This window comes from Plecotus auritus (genome assembly GCF_963455305.1).
Source record: "Plecotus auritus genome assembly, chromosome: 7".
Taxonomy (NCBI): Eukaryota; Metazoa; Chordata; class Mammalia; order Chiroptera; family Vespertilionidae; genus Plecotus; species Plecotus auritus.
The window spans coordinates 41,226,312-41,250,237 of NC_137774.1; the positions used below are offsets into that span (position 1 = coordinate 41,226,312).

General features: G+C 57.2%; 1 protein-coding gene across 4 annotated transcripts in view; it reads left to right on the plus strand.

Annotated features, from left to right (window-relative positions):
• Window positions 1-23,926, plus strand: part of SPNS2 (SPNS lysolipid transporter 2, sphingosine-1-phosphate) — a 39,482-nt gene that overhangs the window by 13,780 nt on the left and 1,776 nt on the right. Inside the window, exons 2-12 of one of the 4 annotated variants that reach the window (XR_013961187.1) lie at window positions 903-968; window positions 11,885-12,021; window positions 16,481-16,632; window positions 16,858-16,924; window positions 18,203-18,345; window positions 18,598-18,750; window positions 18,878-19,067; window positions 19,390-19,455; window positions 22,865-22,963; window positions 23,049-23,212; window positions 23,539-23,699. Coding sequence is in view for 2 of the 4 variants with exons in the window: in XM_080679862.1 (XP_080535988.1) it covers window positions 903-968; window positions 11,885-12,021; window positions 16,481-16,632; window positions 16,858-16,924; window positions 18,203-18,345; window positions 18,598-18,750; window positions 18,878-19,067; window positions 19,390-19,455; window positions 22,865-22,963; window positions 23,049-23,212; window positions 23,508-23,699 (1,429 nt within the window). In the remaining 2 variants the exon portion in view is untranslated. Of the gene's footprint in view, window positions 1-902; window positions 969-11,884; window positions 12,022-16,480; window positions 16,633-16,857; window positions 16,925-18,202; window positions 18,346-18,597; window positions 18,751-18,877; window positions 19,068-19,389; window positions 19,456-22,864; window positions 22,964-23,048; window positions 23,213-23,507; window positions 23,700-23,926 lie in introns of all 4 variants that reach the window. The other 3 variants (XR_013961188.1, XM_080679862.1, XM_080679863.1) reach the window with 3 other exon arrangements.

Consider the following 23,926-nt stretch of genomic DNA (forward strand, 5'->3'; position numbering starts at 1 on the left):
CGGGGCTCTGGCCTGGCCTCCTGTTGTCCTAGAGATAAGCTGGGAGGGTGGGGGGCGGGCAGCCCTGGGCCCTCAGGGTTGGGGTTGTGCTTACTCACGGCCCTGGTTGAGTGCAGAGAGGAGAGGGGGCCCCAGGAGCTTGCTGGCCCCCAGACAGCCTTGGCCCTGTCTGTTCACAACTGGGGGCAGTTTCTGGTTGTTCTGGTTCCCCACCCCCAGCCCTGACATGCAGTGTGCTAATGGGAGAGCAGAGGTGGCTGGGACTTGGGAAAAGGAATCTCCTTCCCCCAGAAAAGAAAGTCTGGAGCCCCACCTGCTTCCCTCTGCCTCGAAACGTTGGGGGTCCTGGTTATACTCCTGAGGACACCTGGGTGGATGTGTGTGTTTGCATGCATGTGCTCATGGGCTTGTGCACACGTACAGGTGAGCAGGTGTGAGCGTTGCTCCTCAGCCCTCTCCCAGCCAGAGAGCTTCCTTCGAAGTTTCAGCGGCTGCCCAGCTGCTCTCTGGGTGGAGGGGCCCATGTCTGTTCCTCACTGAGGCTGGGGCTGGGCCACAGGTGGGCAGGTAGGAAGCTCAGCTGCCTCACTGGGCTGAGTAACCATGGAGGAGCCCCGCCTGCCTGTGCCTTGGGCCCCTGCAGTGGCAGAGGAAGGGGGTGAGATCCTCTCCCTAGGGTGAGCACAGGAGGCCCAGTGGGGCAGGTTGGAAGCTTGGCCCCCAAGGTCCCCAGTGGCCTGGCTAAGCTGGGCAGGGTGGGTGGAGTTGTGTAGATGGTGCCAGGCTGGCCCTGCAAGGTGGAAAGAGGGCTGGTGTGGGCCTGGGGTAACCCAGGTCAGGTGGGGAATGGGGGTACCAGGCATCAGACGTCACCAGTAAGCACCATCTGTCTTCCCTGCCAGGCGTCCTTCTGGACATCCAGCAGCACTTCGGGGTCAAGGACCGAGGAGCCGGATTGCTGCAGTCAGGTGAGGCCCACTACCCCTGCCCAGTCCTGCCCCTCCTTCCTGGGGGGGTCATTCTCTGCTGGGGCTCTGCTTTGTGTACAGATGCCACTGTTGTCACTCATAAAGGGCCCCCCTTCTTCAGCCTCTGCTTCTCTTCTGGCAAAAGAAATCAAGCCACCACGCCCCTGCCCTGAGAGGCCGTGGGAGGCCGAGTGCAGGCCGAGTACCCACGTCCCTGCGGGTGGCTCCCGGGGCCTCAGGGGACCCAGGGCTCCAGGTTTCATCCGGAGGCTTGAAAGGAGCTCTTTAGGTCAGTAAGTTGGATGCTGTCCATAGGCCCCGGGCAGCCCTGTTTCCATATCCCCCTGCACCTCCAGTTCCTTCCATTGCCATCAACCTAGGAGTTATCACTTAGATGCCAAATCAGGAACCCCCCTGGTCAGCCCAGAGCCCTTCCTGGACTCGGGGCAGGAGCCTAGATCCAGGCCTGAGGTTCTTGGCCCCGGCTCCCTTGAGGGCCCGGGCCTTCTTACTCTTGGGGAGGCAGTGCTCGAGCCCCTGGGCCAGGGCAGGGTGGCAGGTCATTAAGCAATTACCCCTGCCTGTTGGCTCCTCCCTCTAGGGTCCATGTCTCCCTTGTCCCTGCCCTGCCCACTGGCATGCCCGGGTGGGTCTGAGCTCCTGGCTTCCTGGCCCTCTCACTAGCTGTGGCCATGCTGGCTGTATTCTCAGCAGGCCCCCAGACCTGGGCCGAGGCTCAGGGCCAGCACTGCATCCCAGCCTTGCTGTGTGGCGGGGCCTGGCCCCCTTGGCCCTGGTGCCCCCAGGCCCAGGGGTCCGCCTGCCTGACGATGAGGCCCAGTCAGATGTATGGGAGGAAGTCCATAGTCTGCATTCCAGGCTGTGAACCCCTTCCCCTGCCTGGGCTCTCCTGGGGGGAGCGGGGGAGTGAGCTGGCTTTGTCCAGGAACCTGCCTGACCTGTCTAGGTGGCATTCCAATCGAACAATGAGTTCATACAGCCTGGCTACCTGTTGGGGTCTTTGGGGCTCAGAGAGAGGGGGTGTGATAGCTCCGGGCTCATCCCTACTATGTGAGAGCTGACAGAGTGACGAAGGGGCAAGGCTGTGTGGTCCAGCACCTCCTAAGGTCCCTGCCATTGCAGACGTCACCTCCACCCAGGATGTGAGCCCAAACCCCTCCCCTGGCCCTTGCTGGGTGTCCCTGGCTGGGCCAGAGCAAGTCAGCCTGCGTGCTGGGGTCTGGGACAGGTCCCTCCAGCCTGGGCTCTGCACTTAGAGAGTTCAAGCCAGGTGGGAGCATGGGAGGGAGCAGGCTGCTGAGCTGGGGAGGAAAGGGCAGGAGAGAGCCCGGCCACCAGACCCTCCCTCTGTGGCCCCTGAGTCACTTGGAGCTGCTGAGCTTCCTCCCCTCCTGGTCTTGGCCTTGCTGAGTGATACAGAACAAGGCTCTGCCCCAATCTCTCCACTCAGCCCCACTAGTGAGGTCAGGCCAGTGCAGCCACCCAGCGAGCAGGTGGGAGGGCTATGAGGGTTGTAGCGCTGCCACAGTGATGTCCCAGGCTGCCTTCTTGGCTAAGAGAGAAGTCGTGGTGGTCCCTGCGATCCCTGGTGACCTGGCCAGAGATGGACAAATATCCCATAGGCATCATCTCGTTTGATTATTCCTCCTACAAGCTTCACTTTCTAGATCAAGGGACAGAGGCTGAGAGGGGAAGTGACTTGCTTCAGGTCTCATGGTGAGACAGTAGCAGGCCTGGAACTGGAACTCTGCATATACTGTCCTCTTGGCTTGGGGAGGGAGCACAGATGGCCACTGGATTGGTGAGTCTCATCCCAGGTGTCTGAGAGTCTGGATCTCAGTGTTCTGTGGGAGAAGGGGGAGGTGCCTCTGGGCCATGATGAGAGTCCCAGCACTCTCAGAGACCCCCTAGTCTTATGCCCTGACCCTCACCCTAACACCTACCCCTAGCGCAGCTGGGATGGTTCCCAGAGTGTCCTCACCCCGTTGGCCATTTGAGACAAGAAGCCAGGTGAGCTAGTCCAGGATGTGGCCCAGTGGGCACCCAGGCAACTCACCTAATTGCCTGGGCCGCAGGCACCTGTCTCTTCCCCAAGCCCTGATAAGGTCGGAGACAGGTGGAGGGCGCCAGCCAGGTGTTGGTGCTTGCCCGGATCAAAGGGCCAGGGCTGAGAGCCGGTTGTCTGCTTATTTCTGGGCATCAGGGGCTGCTGGGCCAGGAGACAGGCTGGGATGTGGCTGAGGGTGAGGCCTGGGCCTGCCCCTGCTATTTCCGGTTGGGACCAGAGCATGAACCTGGCTTGGGAAAAGCCTGCTTTCTGTAGCCCCCTTGCAGATTGCTGCTAGCTCAGAGCTGACCCGAGTCTCCAGAAATCTAGCTCTTGGTTCTTCCTATTTGGAAAATCAGGGCCTCCTTAACCTACACCTGAAGAGGCAGGTGCATGGCAGGCCCTGAGCTGGGCTCTGCCACAGACGCAGTCCCTGCTCTCAGGGAGTCCCCTCCGTTGATGGGAACAGAAAACATCCAGTCTCTACCCAGGCCTGGGGGCCTGGAGGGCCCAGCTCTGCCTGGAGGCAGGTGGAGAAGTTTCCTCAAGGAGGGCATGTGAGTGGGGCTTTGAAGGATGAGTTAGAATTTATTCAGGGGGAAGAATGGCTACTCAGTCTGTCAGATTGCGTGGATGCGAGAAGCCTTCCATTCCCCTCCACGCTGGATGAAAGATGCCAGGAAACGTCTAAATTACACGCTGAGCTTGAAAGCTAAAGCTAGCAGGGAAGTTTCAGGGGCCAGAAGCAAAGAATTCAACTCAAACACAGGAGTGGAGCTGGTATTAAAGCCAAGTGCTGCAGTGTTTTGGGAAAGTATGTCTTAGAAGCTACTTACAGTATTTTTAATGTAAACACTTAAAAAATACGTTTTTAGCCGAAACCGGTTTGGCTCAGTGGATAGAGCGTCGGCCTGCGGACTGAAGGGTCCCGGGTTCGATTCCGGTCAAGGGCATGTACCTTGGTTGCGGGCACATCCCCAGTGGGAGGTGTGCAGGAGGCAGCTGATCGATGTTTCTCTCTCATCGATGTTTCTAGCTCTCTATCCCTCTCCCTTCCTCTCTGTAAAAATATCAATAAAATATATTTAAAAAAATATGTTTTTATTGATTTCAGAGAGAGGAAGGGAGAGGGAGAGGGAGAGAGATAGAAACATCAATACCAGAGAAACATTGATCAGCTGCCTCCTGCACGCCCCTCCTGGGGATCCAAGCTCACAACCCGGGCATGTGCCCCGACGGGAATGGAACCATGACCTTCTAGTTCATGGAATGACACTCAGCCAACTGAGCCATACAGGCTGAGCTAATGTAAACATTTCTTATGATGAAAAAAATTGAAATATACACACAGTGTGGAGAGAATAGTACAATGACCCTCCATATAGCCATCACCCAGGTTCATCAAGTATCTCCAGGCTCCGGGGTTACTTTGTTCTGAGGAGCGGGCAGTGCAGACGTGGCTTCTCATGTCGCTGGGTAGCTTGGTTTCCACTCAGAGCCCAGGCAGCTCCCTGATTTCAATCTGTACCCCCAGGCCGGTGGGCAGTGTTCCCATCTGTGGAAGACATCGCCTTCCTGGTTCCGGCTTTAAGCAGAGCCTTGTCCAGCCCCTGCCCTGTGCAGTTCTGAGACTTCCCCTGCCTTTCCCGGTAGAACCGATGTTTCTAGGAACCCAGCAGAGGCCAGTGCAAAATTGCTCTTTAGGGAAAGCCTTAACGATCCAGATCCTGCCTGGGACACAGGGGACCACTCCTGCTGAAGACAAACTCAGATGTGAAATGGGTAGAGCACACAAGGACACCCACCTTGGAGGGAGGAATCAGCTGGCCCAGACTATGGGAAAACCAGCTCCTGGAGAACCGCAGAACTCCTGGAGGGACCTGAACACCAGGCAGACTCAGCTTGCAAAGCTCTACAGGAAAGAGTCGAATTTATAAGACAGGAACAGCACCTGATTACCAAAGAACAGGGAGATATTGAAAAGACCTACATTTTAAATTCTACTGGTGAAAAAAATCTAATGATTAAAATTAAAAAAGTGTAATAATTAGCGTTCTTAACAGGTAGACTAGACCCAGTTGAAGAGGAAATAAGCAAGTTGGAAGATGGAGCTGAGGAAATCAGCATAAGTGCAGCTGGACGGGGAGAGTGAAGGCTGTGATGCTGCCTGGCTAGAGTGTGGGGGATGGGAGGAGGGGCTGGATAACAGGCAGGGTCTGATGGTGAAAGGCACCTGGGTTTTGTCTGGGGCGGTGGGGAGCCAGAGAAGGTTTCAGGGCAGGGCAGGTGCATCAGGATCTTTACTCCGGGGCCCAGTGTGGGAAGGGATGGCGGAGGAGGCTGCACGGCATTTCAGGCCTGGGGTTTGTGGAGTCACGAGGCAGTGATAGGATGGGACGTGGGGGTGGCGGGGGGAGAGCGGACAGAGGAACCAGCTCAGACTGAAACCAGACAGCGCATCTGCTTTGGGGCTGCGTCTCCTTCTGGCCTTGCTCCCCTCCCCACTTTGGCCACCATAGTAACATCCTCTGCTTTGATTCTGAAGGCAAAGCTGGGCAGCTCCTGTGGCTACTCCCCCAGGACCTCCTGAGGCCTGAGGGGCCCACCTCGGGCTTATATCCCCAGCAGACTGTAAAGGAGGAGTGGTTCCCTCAGGAAGTCTGGGCATGGTGGCTTCCAGGCACTGATGGGTCCAGGCTGTCCAGGTCCTCCCATCATCTTGGCTGGCCTGGGCTGCCATCCTCCACATCCCACGGGCAGGGAGGGCCCTCAGGCAGAGCCTGGCCCCTGCCCGCCCCATGCTGCCCAAGCACTCTCCCTGCCCACAGGATGTGGAGGATGGCGGATCTTTTCCAAATAACAGGTCAGCCAGATCTGGACTTCGTAAAAATAGCCCTGGTTCAGCCGGGCCAAGGCCACAGTGTGGGAGCCAGGTTCCCCAGCTCAGACCTTGCCCACTCTTGCTCTAGGACCACCATCTGGTGTCAAATGGGGTGCATGTGCACTGAGGGTGGCTCAGCAGCATGTGGTGGGTCCCAGGGTGGCCTGCCAGGGCACAGAGACTTCAGTGGGGCTGTCCTGAGCTTCTGGGTGCTGGTCCCTCTGTGGGCCCCCAAGGGAGAAGGCCTTCAGTCAGCACCCTAAGCCCCTGGACTGCTGTGGGGTGGACAGCCCTTACAGATGGTGTCCATGCCCTGCCTTCCTGGTGACTCTCAGCCGCAGGAGGAGCGGGCCTGGCCATCCCACTGGAAGCGGGTGAAGCTCAGCCCTAACTCCCCCCAACCCCTACTCCCCCCAACCTCTACTCCCCCACAACCTCTACTCCCCCCCAACCTCTACTCCCCCACAACCCCTACTCCCCCCCAACCTCTACTTCCCCACAACCTCTACTCCCCCCCAACCTCTACTCCCCCTACAACCTCTACTCCCCCCTAACCCCTACTCCCCCTACAACCTCTACTCCCCCCTAACCCCTACTCCCCCCCAACCCCTACTCCCCCCCAACCTCTACTCCCCCCCAACCTCTACTCCCCCTACAACCTCTACTCCCCCCTAACCCCTACTCCCCCCCAACCCCTACTCCCCCACAACCTCTACTCCCCCACAACCTCTACTCCCCCACAACCTCTACTCCCCCTACAACCTCTACTCCCCCCTAACCCCTACTCCCCCCCAACCCTACTCCCCCCCAACCTCTACTCCCCCACAACCTCTACTCCCCCACAACCTCTACTCCCCCCCAACCTCTACTCCCCCTACAACCTCTACTCCCCCCTAACCCCTACTCCCCCCCAACCCCTACTCCCCCCCAACCTCTACTCCCCCCCAACCTCTACTCCCCCTACAACCTCTACTCCCCCCTAACCCCTACTCCCCCCCAACCCCTACTCCCCCCAACCTCTACTCCCCCACAACCTCTACTCCCCCCCAACCTCTACTCCCCCACAACCTCTACTCCCCCTACAACCTCTACTCCCCCACAACCTCTACTCCCCCACAACCTCTACTCCCCCTACAACCTCTACTCCCCCCTAACCCCTACTCCCCCCCAACCCCTACTCCCCCCCAACCCCTACTCCCCCCACAACCCCTACTCCCCCACAACCCTTACTCCCCGGCCATCAGGGCCCTGCCTGCCCCGCCCCACCCCACCCCCTGGCTCCCTGCTGGCTACTCCATTGTCTCAGACCTGTGGGCTCAGCACACGTGAGATGAGCGTGGGCTGAGCAAGGGCTTCCCCACACCCGGGCCACAGGATGTCCTCCTGTTGGAGCTGCTGGGAAAGCCAGCCCTAGGGAGATGGGGTGGGGCAGCCGGGCTGCCCAGAAAGCTCTCCTGAAACAAACAAAGACGGTGGGGTGGGGGTGGGGCACAGGGAAGCTTCTAGCCAGGCTGGTCTTTATTTGCAGCAGAGCTGCCTGCTCTGCTGGCCAGATTGGCCTCTGTGCCCTGCCTGGGACAGGCTCACGCGCCCCTGCCTTTGTGCCCTTCCTCTGCCAGCAGCATTTTCCTCCTGTTCCTGTCGTGATTGATTGTGCTTAGCCCCCTCCGCTGGCCTGGGACACCCTCTCTCCCCTGCCTCGGGCAGAGCAAAGGGGAGGGCTGCAAAGATGGGTCATGTCTCCCATTTCCCAGCCGGGGCCACTGGTTTGTGGGGGACTTGCCCAAGATGACACTGTGACCCTCCTGACCCTGGACTCCCTTGTCCCCAAGGGAAGGTACTGAGGGAAGAGGGAGTCCAGGGTCGGGAGGGTCAAAGTATCATCTTGGGCAAGTCCCCCCATGTATCAGTGGCCTCAGCTGTGACATGGGACAGACACGGTGAAGCTCGGGATGGTGCCTGGTGACCTCAGCAGGCTGGAACCGGGGTGCGGGGGGACAGGGAGTACCTGCTGCAATAGGGGTGCACCTGCAGTCTAGGGGAGAGAGGCAGGGGAGAGAGGGTGCCTCTGCCTACCCAGGTGAGCAGGCAGAAAGCCCGGGGGGGGGGGGCTGGGGGGGGGAGGTGGGGAGAGCCAGCAGCTGCCTCCCTGCTCCACTGCAGGCAGGCAGGTGGGGATGGACCAGGAGGGTCGGGGTCTGGCCAAGGCCCTGCTCACTTCCTTCAGCCCCTCTCCACCCACCAGTGGGGGCTCTCCAGGGCGCCCTTGAAGGGGGAGCATGAAATATGCTGTGGTTCTCTACTGCCCGCTAACTAAACGCCAAACCTGGTACTAGTGTTTAGGATCCATCCTCGCTCCACACCTTATCTCCCACTGCTTCCTCCACAGCTTCCTCAGCTGTAGCCTGACCCACTTTCTCGCTGTCCCCAATACACTCTGAACTTTCTCTGACCTTGGGAACCTCAGTTGGGACCATCCCCCTTCCTAGCCTGACAATTGTAGTGTGATTTAGAGCAAGGACTCCGGAGTCAGACAAATGGGGGTTTAAATTCTGGCTCAGCCACACACTAGTTGTGTGACGCCACTCCTTTCAGCCCCTGTTGTCCCCTCTGTGCGATGAAGATAATAGTGAGAATCAGATGAGATAACCTATGCGTATGTCCAAGGCGCATCCTTGGGCCTTGCCTATAATAAATACCCCATAAATGGTAACTGAGGTTATTGTAACAGTAGGCATGATGCCTCCTTAACTGTTATACAGGATCGCTTATAAGATTTGTAATTTATATTTTAAGTATTATCATCATGGCCAATTGCTATGCATCCTAATTGCCCAGCACTGACATCACCACCTCCAGGAAGCCTCCCTTCATTATCCTGGCAGGTTCCCTGGCATTTTAGCCCTTTAAGCTGGGCAACCCATGGATGGGGTCTGCCCCCGGGACCAGACAGGGTGCAGCTCCCACTCTGATTCTTTTTGCTCCCTCCCCACCTAGCACAGACAGGCACAGAGGGAACATTCTCCCTCCCCCGTGACGTGTGTAAGTCCTAATGAGACCGGAATCTCCTTCCTGCCCATATCCTGGTTTGATCTCTGAAAGGTCCTGGGAGACTGGCCCAGCAGGAAAAATTCTTTTTCTAGAGATGAGGAAATAATCTAAACAAGGGCCCAGTGTGGACGGGGCGGGGTGTGGCATGAAGCACCTTACAAACCTTATCTCACCCTCTGCTAAGAGCAACTGGGGAGCTGCTCCTTTTAGCTTCATTTTACAGATGAGGGAGTTGGCCTGCTGGAAATGACTTAGCCCTGCGCCTAAGAGTCAATTGTTAGATTTTTAGGAATTGTGTGAGCTGGTTTTTAAATACAACCATTATTAAAAACTAAATTATGTAAACTTACAATTAAACAACTTATATTAAAAACAAAGGTAATAACCCTGGCCAGGGTGGCTCAATTGGTTGGGCATTGTCCCATGCACCTAGAGGTTGCACGGGACATTCCCCGGGGTTTTGGGCTCCATCCCCAGTAAGGGGTGTGCAGAAGGCAGCTGATCAATGTTTCTCTCATTGATGTTTCTCTTCTCCCTCTCCCTTCCACTTTTTCTGAAATCAATAAAAACAACCCTAGCCTGTTTGGCTCAGTGGATAGAGCGTTGGCCTGTGGACTAAAGGTTCCTGGGTTTGATTCTGGTCAAGGGCATGTACCTTGGTTGCAGGCTCCATCCCCGGCCCTGGTCCAGGCGTGTGCGGGAGGCAACCAATTGATGTGTCTCTCTCACATCGATGTTTCTCTCTCACTGTCTCTCCCTCTCCCTGCCACGCTCTCTAAAAATTAATGGAAAAATACCCTCAAATGAGGATTAACACCCCCCCAAATAATAATAAAAAAATTAATAAAAACGTGTTTAAAAAAACCACCAAGGTATTAGGTACAATTCGTCACTTCTTAATTATTTGACTATGTTTTACTCTTATCTGTGTTCTTAAAGCTATTTACTTCTATTATCTCTGTCTGGTAGAATTACTGTATATACAGTGCTGTGTGGAACAGTGACATCACATTGGTAGCTTGAAATCAGCCAGGGTGGGAGTATTTACACCGTGGGAATTGGCAAACAGTATACCTCAGGAGAGCCAGTTGTTCAACCTTTATCAGCACACCACTAACTGAGGCCCAGAGAGGCTGTGCCCTGCGTGGGTCACCCAGCTGGGAAAGAACAGCTGGGACTTAGAACCCGGGGAGTGTGTCACTGGCGCCCACTTTTGTGCATCTCTATGTTGATTATGCCCAAGGTCCCAGTCACACATGGTTGGGATTAACAGACCCCCCACACATCCCATACATACTCACTGTTCTCACTAGGATAAGAGACTGTCATGCCCTCCAGCCAGCCCTCTTTCCCCTAGTTCACCTCCTTCCCTCTTTCCTCCCCTCCCAGTTTCTCTTTTTCCAGTCCAGCCGCCCTGGGGTCTTGAGAGAGCAGCCCAGCCCATGTGCACATTCAGCCTGTGTCAGAGGCCAGTCACTGGCCACCTTGTCTGCCCACTCCCAGCCTTTGTCTGGCCATCTGCCCATCAGCTGTGGGACTGACTTCCTGGGGGTAGGGGGGAAGGGGGGCTGCCTCGCCTGTTGACCCAGAGCCTACCTTTGCTTGCTGGCCTCTTTATCCCACCTGGGACCTCCAAGGCCCCTCCCATCACCGGCAGTGGCATCCCCATGGAGTCCTCTGAGGCTCTGCCCTTCTCTTGTTCTGGAAGAACAAAACCAGGTCAGATCACTCCTCTGCTCAGCATCCTCCAGTGTTTTCCTTTCTCACCCGCAGACGCCACAGCATCACAATGGGCCATAAGGCCACAACCCAGCTGGCCTTTCCCCGCTTTGCCTCTCTTGTTCCAGCCACTCTGGCCTCCTTGCTGTTCTCAGATATGCTAAGTACACTCCTGCCCCAGGGCCTTTGTACTTGCCATTCTTGCCCCAATATATGCATGATTTGTTTTTTCACCTCCTGTGTTGAAATGTCACTTTCTGTGACCCTTCTATTTATTTATTTTATTTTAAATTTTTTTTATTGATTTCAGAGAGCAAGGGAGAGGAAGAGAGAGATGGAAACATCAGTGATGAGAGAGAATCATTGATCAGCTGCCTCCTGCATGCCCCACACTGGGGATCGAGCCCGAAACCCAGCTGACGCTCTATCCACTGAGCCAAACCAGCTAGGGCTGCCTGTTTCGTTGGATGGATGGATGAATGAATAAATGAACCACGGTGTTTCCAAATGTCAGGGAAGCCTTGCAGCCGGCTGGGAGTGAGGGTGCTGTGTGATGTGTCAGGGGTGGGACCTGGAGTTCTGGCCCAGTTCTGCCCTGACTGGCTGTGTGACCTTGGCTCGTTCCCTTCCCCTCTTTCCCAAGTCTAACGGGGAAGGCAGTGTGGCCAAGCAGCAGGACCGCTGGCTCTGGAGACAGACAGGCGGGATCAAATCCCCACTGGGCTGCTCACTACTGGTGGGGCCCTGGGCAAGTCACTTCTCCTTGAGCCTGTCTCCCATCTGCGAGGTGGGATGGGCTGGAAGGATCCACAGGAGACTGTGTGGTGAGGCTTCGCGCAGCTCCTGGCATATAGAAATGGTTCGAGGAGTACATCTTTACTGTTTTAAAAGTACCCAAAGGGCTCCCCTACAGCTGGATGAGTCGTGGGCCTGCATAAAGAGGATGGGGTCTTAGAGTCACCTGAACCAGAGGGCCTTTCTTGCCGCCCCTGGGCCCAGGCCTGCCTGAGGTTGCTTCCCCGTCATCATTAACGTTTATCATTAACATGTGCTTCCTCTCTGGGGTTGCTGCCTCTGGCCCTGGCCCAGGCTAAGCTTTGTCTCCTGGGCTCTGGCCTCGAGCTGGGGTGGTGTGGGCAGAGGGGTCCAGGCTCAGGGACCCTGCAGCAGCCCTCACGCTCTCCTCTGCCGGCACAGTGTTCATCTGCAGCTTCATGGTGGCAGCCCCCATCTTCGGCTACCTGGGCGACCGCTTCAACAGGAAGGTGATCCTCAGCTGCGGCATTTTCTTCTGGTCGGCAGTCACGTTCTCCAGCTCCTTCATCTCCCAGCAGGTGAGCCTGGCCGGACTGCCTGCCCGGCAACCCTGAGTGTCCCCTCCGTTCCTCCAGTGGGTGCGGTCTGCTTACCCGTCTTAGTCTGGAAGGGGGGTTCCAGCCCCTTTGCTCCAACTCCAGATAGTATCCTCCAAGGACAGTGGGAAGGGGGCGGGGGTTGGGGATTTTTAGAAACTGGCCCTGCAAATAGACCCTTCCCCACACTGGCCGGAACTGAGGGGCCCACAGCCCAGCATGGCAGCCTGACTCTCTAAGCTGCTTCTGATCTGGGGCGGATTCGAGGAACGTAGGGAGCTAGGAGTCGGGACCCATTGGTTCTAGTCCTGGCCCCTCCATCATCTTGCTGTGTGACCACAGGTGAGCCATTACCCCTGTCTGGGCCTCCCACAGTTTGCTCTTTGTGTGATGGCCAGCTAACTACTTGGGTCAAAGTCTTAGGGAGGCCAGCATCACTTCAACATAAGGAAGATGTTTCTTACTCGGCTCCCACAGTTCTGGGTTTGAATATATCAATTCTGTTGCCCACTCAGCCTTGTGATCTGGAGAAATTTACTTAACCTCTCTGAGCCTCAGTTTCTTTATCTCTAAAATGGGGATAATACTTCTCAACTTAAAGGGTTATTGTGAGAGATAACTAAGCCAATGAATATCTAGGCCCTGGAACATGGCAGGTGTTCAGCAAATCATTACTTTGACTCTTTCTTCCAAAAAGGAGATATGTTGCTTTGAGAGGTAGTGAGTTTCCCATCACTGGGGATGTTCAGCAGAGGAAGGACAGTCACATGATGGTGACAGCAGAGGGAGATAGAGGGAGAAGGGAAGAATACCAGATCTGTCCTCGGGAAGTTCGCAGCTTAGGGGACAAAGGAGGAGACCCTGGCCCTGTCCTTGGGAGCACCCAGGCTGGGGTGGGAAGATGTGGCAGAAGGTCCCGTGTTTAGAGCCTTCAAGATGTGCAAAGTGCTGAGAGTCAATGTAAGGAGTGCAGTCTCTTAAAACCCATGGTTCAGGGAAGGCTTCCTGGAGGAGGTGGCATTGAGCTGGGCAGGCAGGACAGGGAGATGAGGCCTTTTGGTGAAGATAGCATGGGCAGAAGGAGCAAACTCCCATGGGTGCAGATGGTGGGGTGTGTTCAGAAATTGAGGGAAAGAGTGTTTTGGCTGGAAAGGAAGGCAGGGACCAAGTCAAGGAGAGCTTCAGATGCCAGGTGGGAGGGCCTGGGCCTCCTCCTGAGGAAGAATGTGAAGAAGGACATGGTGAGTCAGATTTACATTGATCGAGAGGGGGTTGGAAGTGAGGGCAGAGGGGGTCAGCAGGTTTGGGGATACAACTTTGCTTCATGGGCTGCTTCAGAGGAAGGTCAGGCTCAGGAAAGCTCCAAGCCATAGTGTCAACCTGACACCCACAGTAGAAAATGGGGCTTGGACCAAACGCCTCTAGGGCCTCGCTGGGCCATGTCCTGCCCTGGCCAGGCCCCTGGACTTCCGATCTTTGGTGCTATTTCTGGGACAGGACCAGGATGCCAGGGCTGAGCCTCCTCCAGGTGTGTAGAGGAGAGAGGGTTGGGGAGAGAAGATGAGCAGAGGCAGAGAGAGAAGCAGACAGATCACCCCAATTACTCTATAAATTCACTGCAAGCGCAATCCGAGTCCCACAGGATTCTGAAGTTAATTTGGCAGAGAAAACGCCTAGGAACAGCCAAGAACATGGTGAAAAATAACAGCGAAAGGGGACTTGCCCTGTGAGTTAATCCAATATGGCTATTCTACCTGAAACAGCAGAGGGACGGACTAAGAGATCGGGAAACTCAGTCCTCCTTCCTATGGGAATTGGGTGTAGGATGAAAGTTGCATCTCATGGTTTTGGGAGAATTGACTGTCCATCTGGATGAAAAATAAAGTTTAGCCCGTATTTCAAACCAAGCGTCAAAATAAATTCCGGATAAGTCAGAGTAAAGTAAAAAGCAAACTGTAACCATGTAGAACTATAAATCAACAAGCAAAAGACAAATAACCCAGTGGAAAAATGGGCAAAAGATAGTGACAGACAGTTGCAGGAGAAGATACCCAATGGGCATTGACAGTAGGAAGAGACTATACTCTCAAGTAATCAGGGAAATGCAAATTAAAACAACAATGAGATACCATTTCACACCCGTCAGATTGGTAACAATTAGAAAGGCTGGCAATACTACGTGTTACTCCAGCTGCTGGTGGGAGTGTAAATGGATAGACTCTTTGGAGAGCGACACGGCCGGGTTTTGTAAAATTCTAGCTGTGTAAATCCCATAGCCCAGCCTTTGGCTTTGAGGTATATGCCCAAGACAGAAACTCCAACATGGAGACACGAGTGCATGCGAGGATGTTTGCTGTAGTCTTAAAATAGAAAAAAAGGGAGACTAACTAAAGGACCATGACTGGGGGAAGCCCAGATAAAATGGGGTGTCTTCATCTTATGAGACTTTTTTTTTTGTTAATACTCACCCAAGGATATTTTTTCCATTGATTTTTAGAGAGAGTAGAAGGGAGGAGGAAGGAGGAGGTAGAGAGAGAGAGAGAGAGAGAGAGAGAGAGAGAGAGAAGAGAGAGAAACATCGATGTGAGAGAGACACATCATTTGGTTGCCTCCCGAACACACCCGGATTGGGGCCAGGCATTGAACTGGCAACCCAGGTACCTGCCCTTGACCGGAATTGAACCTGAGACCTTCCGATGCATGGGCCGGCGCTCTAACCACTGAGCAACGGCAGCTAGGGCATCTTAGGAGACTCCAAATCACAAAAGAATGAATTAGATCTATATTGAAAGATAAGAAGGAGGGAAAGAGCAAGTTGTGGGACAGAGTTCATGGAATGGTTCCTTTTATGTTCATTTTTTTCAAAGCACACGGGACACTAAATGCTGTTCATTGGTACGTGGATGTGCAAGTAGCAAGTGCACAGAGCAGTGGGCTGCGAGGGGCCGTAGGGGAGTGGGAATCTATAGAATCCCTGGTCAGACAGGGCTTGTTTGTCTGCTCCTGTGCTGGGGAGAATGGCTGAGGACACCCCTCCCAGTCGCATTCTCTCTACAATATAACAACCGTAACATACCAGAGAACACTTCTCTCATTTGGGGATGGAATAGGCCTTCCTGAACAAGATGTGAAATCCAGAAGCCATTAAAGGAGAAATGAGCAGACTGGACATTCCAAATTAAACAACAAGACATGAAGCTTCTGTATGGAGGAACTCCATACACTATTTGTGATATACGTAATAAAGGATCATTACCCAGGCCCTAGCCGGTTTGGTTCAGTAGATATAGCGTCAGCCTACGGATTCAAGGGTCCCAGGTTCGATTCTGGTCAAGGGCATGTACCTTGGTTGTGGACACATTCTCAGTGGGGGGTGTGCAGGAGGCAGCTGATTGATGTTTCTCTCTCATCGATGTTTCTAACTCTCTCTCCCTCTCCCTTCCTCTCTGTAAAAAATCAATAAAATATATTTTAAAAAAGATTAAAAACAAAGAATCATTACCCAGGATGTCCAGAAAGCTAACAGAAACCAAGGCAAGAAAGACAGTTCAACAAAAAATAGGCAAAGGCTGTTGGCAGATGATCCCCAGGAAAAGCAGCAGAAGTAAGGAACCAGAGAAAGACTCGGGGATGGAGAGGGTAACGAGCTATAGAAATGAGAGGCGCAGAGATGGCTGAGCAGGACCAGTGACTCAGAGAAAGGACCGGGAAAGAGCCAGGCAGATGGAGGGAGGGAAGCAGAGCCCAGAGGAGGGCTGGATGTGGGCGATGCTGGCCGGATGGGTGGTCAGGGTGGGGCCGGGGAAAGATGACCAGGCTGGGTTCTCAGGCCCTGGGCAGCTGGGGACAGAGAGGACCGGTCCACATCAAAGGGGTCGTACACTGGCAGCTGGCACGGCCCCACCCTTCCCAGATCAGCGGGGCTGTGCTCTTTGATGTGTGTGCGGGGAGGAGCACCGAGCACTGGGCTGCCCTGGCCACTCCCCACTCACACTTGCTCCTCAATGCTGCCAGGGCCAGCCCAGTTGCCCTGTGGGGGGGTGGGACACAGAGAAGGGTGACCTGAGGCTCCCAAGGCGGGGCCAGAACTCAGGGAGGAAGTCTCCCAATTGGGGTGGTGGAGAAGACACAGGCTTATGTCCACGGTGCTTACGAGGACAGAGGGGGCCTGTCTGGGCCAGAATTACAACACTCAGCTTGGGAGAGTCAAGTCCCATCTCAGCACTGGGCCAACCAGACCCAGTCAGACCCACTCTCTGGAGGGGGAAACTGAGGCCCAGAGTGGCCTAAGGGTGCAGTTGTTGCTGAGGCAGGGGTTGGGCTCCAACCTCTCCCCTAGCTCCTGGACCCTGCAGGGGTGCGGGGCAAAGTGGGGGCCGAGGATGAGCAGGCAGAGGAGCAGCACAGTCCCCAGCATTCTCCGCCCCTCCCTCCCCGACAGCACTTCTGGCTGCTGGTTGTGTCCCGGGGGCTGGTGGGCATCGGGGAGGCCAGCTACTCCACCATCGCGCCCACCATCATCGGCGACCTCTTCACCAAGAACACACGCACGCTCATGCTGTCTGTTTTCTACTTCGCTATCCCACTGGGCAGGTGAGGATCCGGGCGAGGTCCCCTGCAGCTCTGACCGGGCCCTCTCCCTGAGGTTTGGTCCTCGGTGACCTAAACATGTGGGTGGTCAGCATTGGGGAAACACTGGACCTGCTCTCCAGGTGGCTGGCCGGGTGGCTGGGGCAGGTGGGCAGGGGTCCTGCCCCATGGACAGTGAGCATCGCCCCCCCCCCCCCCACCTGCTGACTGTGCCTGTCTTCTCTGCAGCGGCCTGGGCTACATCACTGGCTCCAGCGTGAAGCAGGCAGCCGGAGATTGGCACTGGGCCTTGCGCGTAAGGACACCCCCAGATCAGCTTGTGCCCTGGGTCACCCAGAGATCCAGGGACAGACCCCGGGCTAGGATGCAGGCCTGGGCCTCCAGACTTCCCACCCCGCAGGCCTGCACTCTGTTGGGGAATCCAGGTGTGAGCAGAGCCCAAGTCAGGCCCATCACCCTCAGTGGCCCCCAGGCTGAGGGACGAAGAACTCTCCCAGCAGGTCAGGAAATTCCAGATCCACGATGGCGCTTCCTGCTGTGAGCGCTGGCTCTGTGCTCGGGCGAGGCTGAGACAAAACCTCTGTGGGGGCCTGCAGCCACTTCCTGTCCCCGGAAACAGAGATCCCCAGTCTCCCAGAGGAGAGGAAGCTAAGACAAAGTGTTTTTTCCTCAAAAGCAGGAAGGAAGCAGCCTCCGTGGAATTCCTTAATGGGAGTGGGAGCGCATGGAGAGGCTCCAGGCCTGTGTGGGGGGGAGCAGGTTTCCCGTTTCTCACGAGCTGGCAGAGGAGCTGGCACCTTGGAATCCAGGCTGCCAAAGTGGCCCCCACATCTGGAGAGAGGGCTGGGGCCTGGCGCTTCTGTTTCACACGGGGCAGGACCCAAGGAAGACCCAAGGGGGCCCTGAGCCTCTGTTCTGGGGCCACGTGGGCTCCTCCCACATGATAACCTACCTGGTCTATGTGCTGGATGCTTCATGCCCAGCCAGTCCCTTCCCGGTGACCCGCAGGGTGAGGACCTGACCCAGGGCAGGGCTGGTGTCTGGCTCCCTGTGCACAGGCACTCTCTCCTCTCCCACTCATCATTCCACATGCCTGTCCATTATCTCCCCGTCTTCCTTTTTTCCATCCATCCATTACCCATCCAGCCATCCAGCCATCTTCCTGCTTTTCCATGCCTTAACACAACCATCCAGTGATTCATTGTTCCATCATCCTGTCTGTTAATTCACTCATCCATCCATTCTTTCTTCCATCTGTCTGTCCACATATTCAGCCATCTGTCATCCCTCCTCTATCCATCTGACCGCCCACCCCTCCCTTCTTCCTTCGGTCCCCCCTCCCATCTCACCCCTGCTCTGGACACTGCAGGTTGAGCCCCCACGCCCTTTTGCTGACCTCATTCCCAGCGGCTTTGCTCAGCAGCCCCATCGGGAAGGCTGGGCAGATGCCAGCCCAGAGGAACCTGGAGCCCAGAGCCCAGAGTGTGACTTGCCTGCGCTCCCCCTCCTGGTGCAGCAGAGACAACGCCGGCTTGGCCCTGGCGTCCTAACTTGGTGCTCCCTGTGCCATCAGGTGTCCCCTATCGCGGGCATGATCACAGGAACGCTCATCCTCGTCCTGGTCCCAGCCACGAAGAGAGGCCATGCTGACCAGCTCGGGGGGCAGCTCAAGGCACGGACCTCATGGCTCCGAGACATGAAGGCCCTGATCCGCAAGTGAGTCCTGCTGGGGGCGTTCTGGTGAGAAGGGGGTGGCCCACCTAGCACCCGCGGCTGGACTCCCTGCTGTCTCTGCTACCAGCAGTGCTGGGAGTGACATGGTGGCCACGTGTTGATGACTCTGCTGCCATAGCCCTCACGCCCAGAGCCCGCAAGGGGAGACATCAGAGCCTTCCAACCCTGGGAGGAGTGGGGAGCGAAGGGTGCCTCCGGGGCCCCACTCAGTGTCCCTGCCCGGCCTCTCCCCAGCCGCAGCTACGTCTTCTCCTCCCTGGCCACGTCGGCCGTGTCCTTCGCCACGGGGGCCCTGGGCATGTGGATCCCACTGTACCTGTACCGCGCCCAAGTCGTGCAGAAGACAGCAGAGGCGTGCAGCAGCCCACCCTGTGGGGCCAAGGACAGGTGGGGCCAGGCCCAGGTGGGGGAGGTGGGCGGCAGGGTGGCGAGGGATGCTGGACAGAGGTGCCAGTCCTCTGCCCCAGCGTTGGCCTTCCTCTCAACCCATCCCCCACCATCCTCTGTCCCACAGCCTCATCTTTGGGGCCATCACCTGCTTTACGGGCTTTCTGGGTGTGGTCACGGGGGCAGGAGCCACTCGCTGGTGCCGCCTGCGGACCCAGAGAGCTGACCCGCTGGTGTGTGCTGTGGGCATGCTGGGTTCTGCCATCTTCATCTGCCTCATCTTCGTGGCCGCCAAGAGCAGCATCGTGGGGGCCTATGTGAGTGCAGTGGGGGGTTCAGGGGTGGTAGGGAGCGGCCTGGCAGGAGAAGCAGTGTGATTTATGGGGCCCTCCTCCCTCCATGGGGAGGCTCTTATGTGCCTGCCCCTGTTCTGTCCAGGGCCTGTCCAGGACTCGGCTGTGGGCATCTTGATAAGCCACACACTCCTTACGAGCCTGACTGCCGGGAGCTGCAGGCCAGGGAAGGCTGGGAGGCGTTGGGGTTCCCTGCCTGCAGCCAGGGTGCAGGGAGCGAGCTGAGGCCACGAGTGTGTGTGTGTGGGGGGGCTTCCTGACGGCTGTTCTGGTCTCTCCTGGGCAGATCTGCATCTTTGTCGGGGAGACGCTGCTGTTTTCTAACTGGGCCATCACCGCAGACATCCTCATGGTGAGGCAGCTGAGGTCGCCTCTGCTGACCAGGCCTCTTGACTCTCTGGGCAGCTGGGGAGGGCGAAGGAAGGGGAGGAAGAGCTGCAGGACTTGGTGGTGGTGGCAGTGGCGGCGGTGGTGTGTGTGTGGTGTGTGTGTGTGTGTGGTGTGTGTATGTGTGGTGGTGGTGGTGGTGTGTGTGTGTGTGTGTGGTGTGTGTGTGTGTGTTGTGTGTGTGTGGTGTGTGTGTGTGTGTGTGGTGTGTGTGTGGTGTGTGTGTGTGTGTGTGTGTGGTGATGGTGGTGGTGGTTGTGTGTGTGTGTGTGGTGATGGTGGTGTGTGTGTGGTGGTGGTGGTGGTGTGTGTGTGTGGTGTGTGTGTGTGTGTGTGTGTGGTGATGGTGTTGTATGTGTGTGTGTGGTGATGGTGGTGGTAGGGTGTGTGTGTGTGGTGTGTGTGTTGTGTGTGTGTGGTGATGGTGTTGTGTGTGTGTGTGTGTGTGTGGTGATGGTGGTGGTAGGGTGTGTGTGTGTGGTGATGGTGGTGGTGGTGTGTGTGTGTGTGTGTGTGGTGATGGTGGTGGTAGGGTGTGTGTGTGTGTGGTGGTGGTGGTAGTGTGTGTGTGGTGTGTGTGTGTGTGTGTGTGGTGATGGTGGTGGTGGTTGTGTGTGTGTGTGTGGTGATGGTGGTGTGTGTGTGGTGGTGGTGGTGGTGTGTGTGTGTGGTGTGTGTGTGTGTGTGTGTGTGGTGATGGTGTTGTATGTGTGTGTGTGGTGATGGTGGTGGTAGGGTGTGTGTGTGTGGTGTGTGTGTTGTGTGTGTGTGGTGATGGTGTTGTGTGTGTGTGTGTGTGTGTGGTGATGGTGGTGGTAGGGTGTGTGTGTGTGGTGATGGTGGTGGTGGTGTGTGTGTGTGTGTGTGTGGTGATGGTGGTGTGTGTGTGGTGTGTGTGTGTGTGGTGGTGGTGTGTGTGTGGTGTGTGTGTGTGGTGATGGTGGTGGTGGTTGTGTGTGTGTGTGGTGATGGTGGTGTGTGTGTGGTGTGTGTGTGTGGTGGTTGTGTGTGTGGTGGTGTGTGTGGTGATGGTGGTGTGTGTGTGTGTGGTGGTGGTGTGTGTGGTGGTTGTGTGTGTGGTGGTGGTGTGTGTGTGTGGTGTGTGTGTGTGGTGGTTGTGTGTATGGTGGTGGTGTGTGTGGTGATGGTGGTGTGTGTGTGTGTGTGGTGGTGGTGTGTGTGGTGATGGTGTGTGTGTGTGTGTGTGTGGTGGTGGTGGTGTGTGGTGGTTGTGTGTGTGGTGGTGGTGTGTGTGTGTGGTGGTGGTGTGTGTGGTGATGGTGTGTGTGTGTGTGTGTGTGTGTGTGGTGATGGTAGTGGTGGTGGTGTGTGTGTGTGTGGTGATGGTGGTGGTGGTGTGTGTGTGTGGTGATGGTGGTGTGTGTGGTGATGGTGGTTGTGTGTGTGTGTGTGTGTGTGTGGTGATGGTGGTGGTGGTGGTGTGTGTGTGTGGTGGTTGTGTGTGTGGTGATGGTGGTGTGTGTGGTGATGGTGGTGTGTGTGTGTGTGGTGGTTGTGTGTGTGGTGGTTGTGTGTGTGGTGGTGGGGGAGTTAGGCTGGGAAGGTGAGCCTGGAGGCAGGGAGGGGATCAGAGATGTTGGGGTCTGCGTGGAGAGGGCCTGAAATTGGAGGGTTGAGCAGGCAGGATGGATGTGGAGCCTGGGTGGGGAGGGGATGTCTGGAGGCTCAGGTCTGTGGTGGGGAGGCTGGCAGTGCCAGGCTGGCACCGAGGGGGTGCCGCCTGCCAGCGCTCCTCCCCCAGGGTCTGAGCTTCCATCGACCCAGCTCAGCCTGGGTCCCAGGCGTGCCTGCCTGAGTGCCCGCGGCTGGGCTGTGGCCAGGAGGACAGAGGCCGTCTTCACAGGGCCAACAATGGGCTCCAGACTAGCCGGCCAGGGACAAAGGGCTGTCTGAGCGCGAGGGGCGGGGGTTGGTGTCCCTGGGCGAGGTTGGGTGCAGCCCGGGAGGGGCTGTGGTCCTGGTCAGTTGCAGCAGTCTGAGGGTGGTGAGAGTTGGGGATGGGGTGACACCTGGTCCTATGCCTTGGACTCCAAGTCAGTGTCAGAGAATTGGGAGAAGGGGGTGCAGAGCCCAGCAGGGTGGGGGTGGGGGTGGGGAGAGTGGGAGCTGCAGGGACTGGCCCTGGGGGCAGGAGGCTGAGGGCTCCTCGTGGGCCGACCCTGGGGCACTCAGGGTTTGGTGCCTCAGTATGGGGCAGCCCAGGGGATCAGAGGCAGCCTGGCGCTGGGCTCCTGCCAGCCCCCCTTCTCCAGGAAGGCTGCCCTGCCCACCAGCTTCCTGCATCTCTGCCTTTCTGGGCCGTCTCTCTCTCACCCACACCAGGGACTGGCGGGGGCTGGGCGGTGGAGGGGGGTCTGACTCAACTCTGTGCCTCAGCATGGAGCCAGGCAGGGTGGCGGTGTGTGTGTGGCAGGGGGGTCCGGGGGGCGTCACTGCACATGCCCGGAGTGGAGGGAGGAGGAATCTGTTAGAATCAAGTGTGCTTGGTGCTGGGCAGGACCCCCTCCCTGCCTCTGCCCCCAGGGGCAGCCCCAGCTGCTGACAGGGTTTGGGTCTCAGGGAAATCGTGTCCCATTTTATTAAGTGTCACAGCCACGTGACAATAGTTGGAAATGGGGCCACACAATCCCATCGGATCCAGGTCTCCTCCCTGCCCCCTGTAACAGGGTGCCCAGCGGGCCGTGGCTGCTCCCACAGACTGTCCAAGGGCAGGCACTCTGACTAGATGAGGCAGCTAGAGCTCGGGGCAGGGGCTGCCCAGGGCACCCACTGAGCCGGCTGCTGTCTGCCCACGCTCCTCCACTGCCTTGGCCCACCCAGCCTCAGGGCTGTGGCCCGTGGTTAGGGCCTGCTTAGTCTGATAAGGGTTCCTGGGCCCAGCAGCTCTAGGCACGTGGTACTTAGGGTGCCCAGCAGCTCTAGGCACGTGGTACTTAGGGTGCCCGGGGGTGGAAGTGCAGGCTCTTCCAGGGAGGGTTCTTCTCCCCCCTCCCTCGCAGGCCAACCTAGACCTCCCAGGTCTCATGGAGGGGAACCAAGGTGGGTCTTTAGCTGGTGGGAGGTGAGGGCAGGAGGCTGAGTAGTCAGGGGCTGGGCCCAGCGTTGCCTGACCCTTGTGCAACCTGTGTGCCCCTGGGCCTGTTTCCCTGACCACTGCAGCTGGCTCTCCAAGACCGCAGTGCAGAGTCGCAGCCGGTCTGTGAGCTGGGGATGAGCAGACGGCCCTGGGGTGAGGGGGGTGAGGTGCTAAGACACCAGGGCAGAAGGGATCTTCAGAAGTGTCCTGACCCCAGGGATGAGGCCAGGTGGTGGGCCTGGCTCCTCTGGCCTCTGACCTGCCACCTCTTCCACAGTACGTGGTCATCCCCACGAGAAGGGCCACCGCCGTGGCCCTGCAGAGCTTCACCTCTCACCTGCTGGGGGATGCTGGCAGCCCCTACCTCATCGGCTTTGTGAGTGCCTGGGGTGGGAGCGGCTGTGGTGGGTGACGGGCTCCAGGAGTTGGCCTGCCTTGACATGCACCCACAATCCTCGCAGATCTCCGACCTGATCCGCCAGAGCACCAAGGACTCCCCGCTCTGGGAGTTCCTGAGCCTGGGCTACGCCCTCATGCTCTGCCCCTTCGTCGTGGTCCTGGGTGGCATGTTCTTCCTAGCCACTGCCCTCTTCTTCCTCAGTGACCGTGCCAAGGCCGAGCAGCAGTGAGTGGGTGTGGGTGGGCTTGCTGCCTCTGCTGCCACAACCCTGCCTAAGTGGGAGGTGGGTGGGTGGCCTGGCCCCTGGGGTCCCGCCTTCCTGACCTCTTGATGCTGCCTGCGCCCACAAACCTCAGCCCCTCACCGAGGGAGCCCGTGGTGAACCAGCTGTGCCTGTGGTTCTAGGCTTGGGTTTTTCTTGGGTTAATGGTTTTGAGCTGGGACCCCTCTCCTTCCTTTTTCTCTCATTTTCTGACTTTCTCCTCTTTACTTTTCTCTTTCTTTCCTCTCCCCACCCCTGGGCTCTCCCACCTCCCCCTGGGGCTGACGAGGTCCCTGCCCAGCACGTCCGGTCAACCGGCCCCCGTGATTCGATGTGCCAGAGCAGTGCCCGGGCCCGGCCCCCGCTGATGTGCCACCTTGACCCCTGCCCGTCTCTCCCCCAGGGCGAACGAGCTGGTGATGCCACCCACATCCATGAAGGTCTGAGGCGGTGAGTGCAGGCCAGGGAGGCTGAGGGGCTCCAGGGAGGGGAGGCGGGATTAGGGGGGGAGCACTCAGGGCACTTTCGCCTGAAGCACTGCCCAGTGACTGGAGGATCGTGGGAGGGGTGCAGGCTCCCTCTTCCAGTAAGTCAGCCCCCTTCCTTCCTCAGAAGGGCTGAGGGCATAGGTCAGGGCCACGACTGGCCAGGACTCCCTGCTCGGTCATCCGAATTTT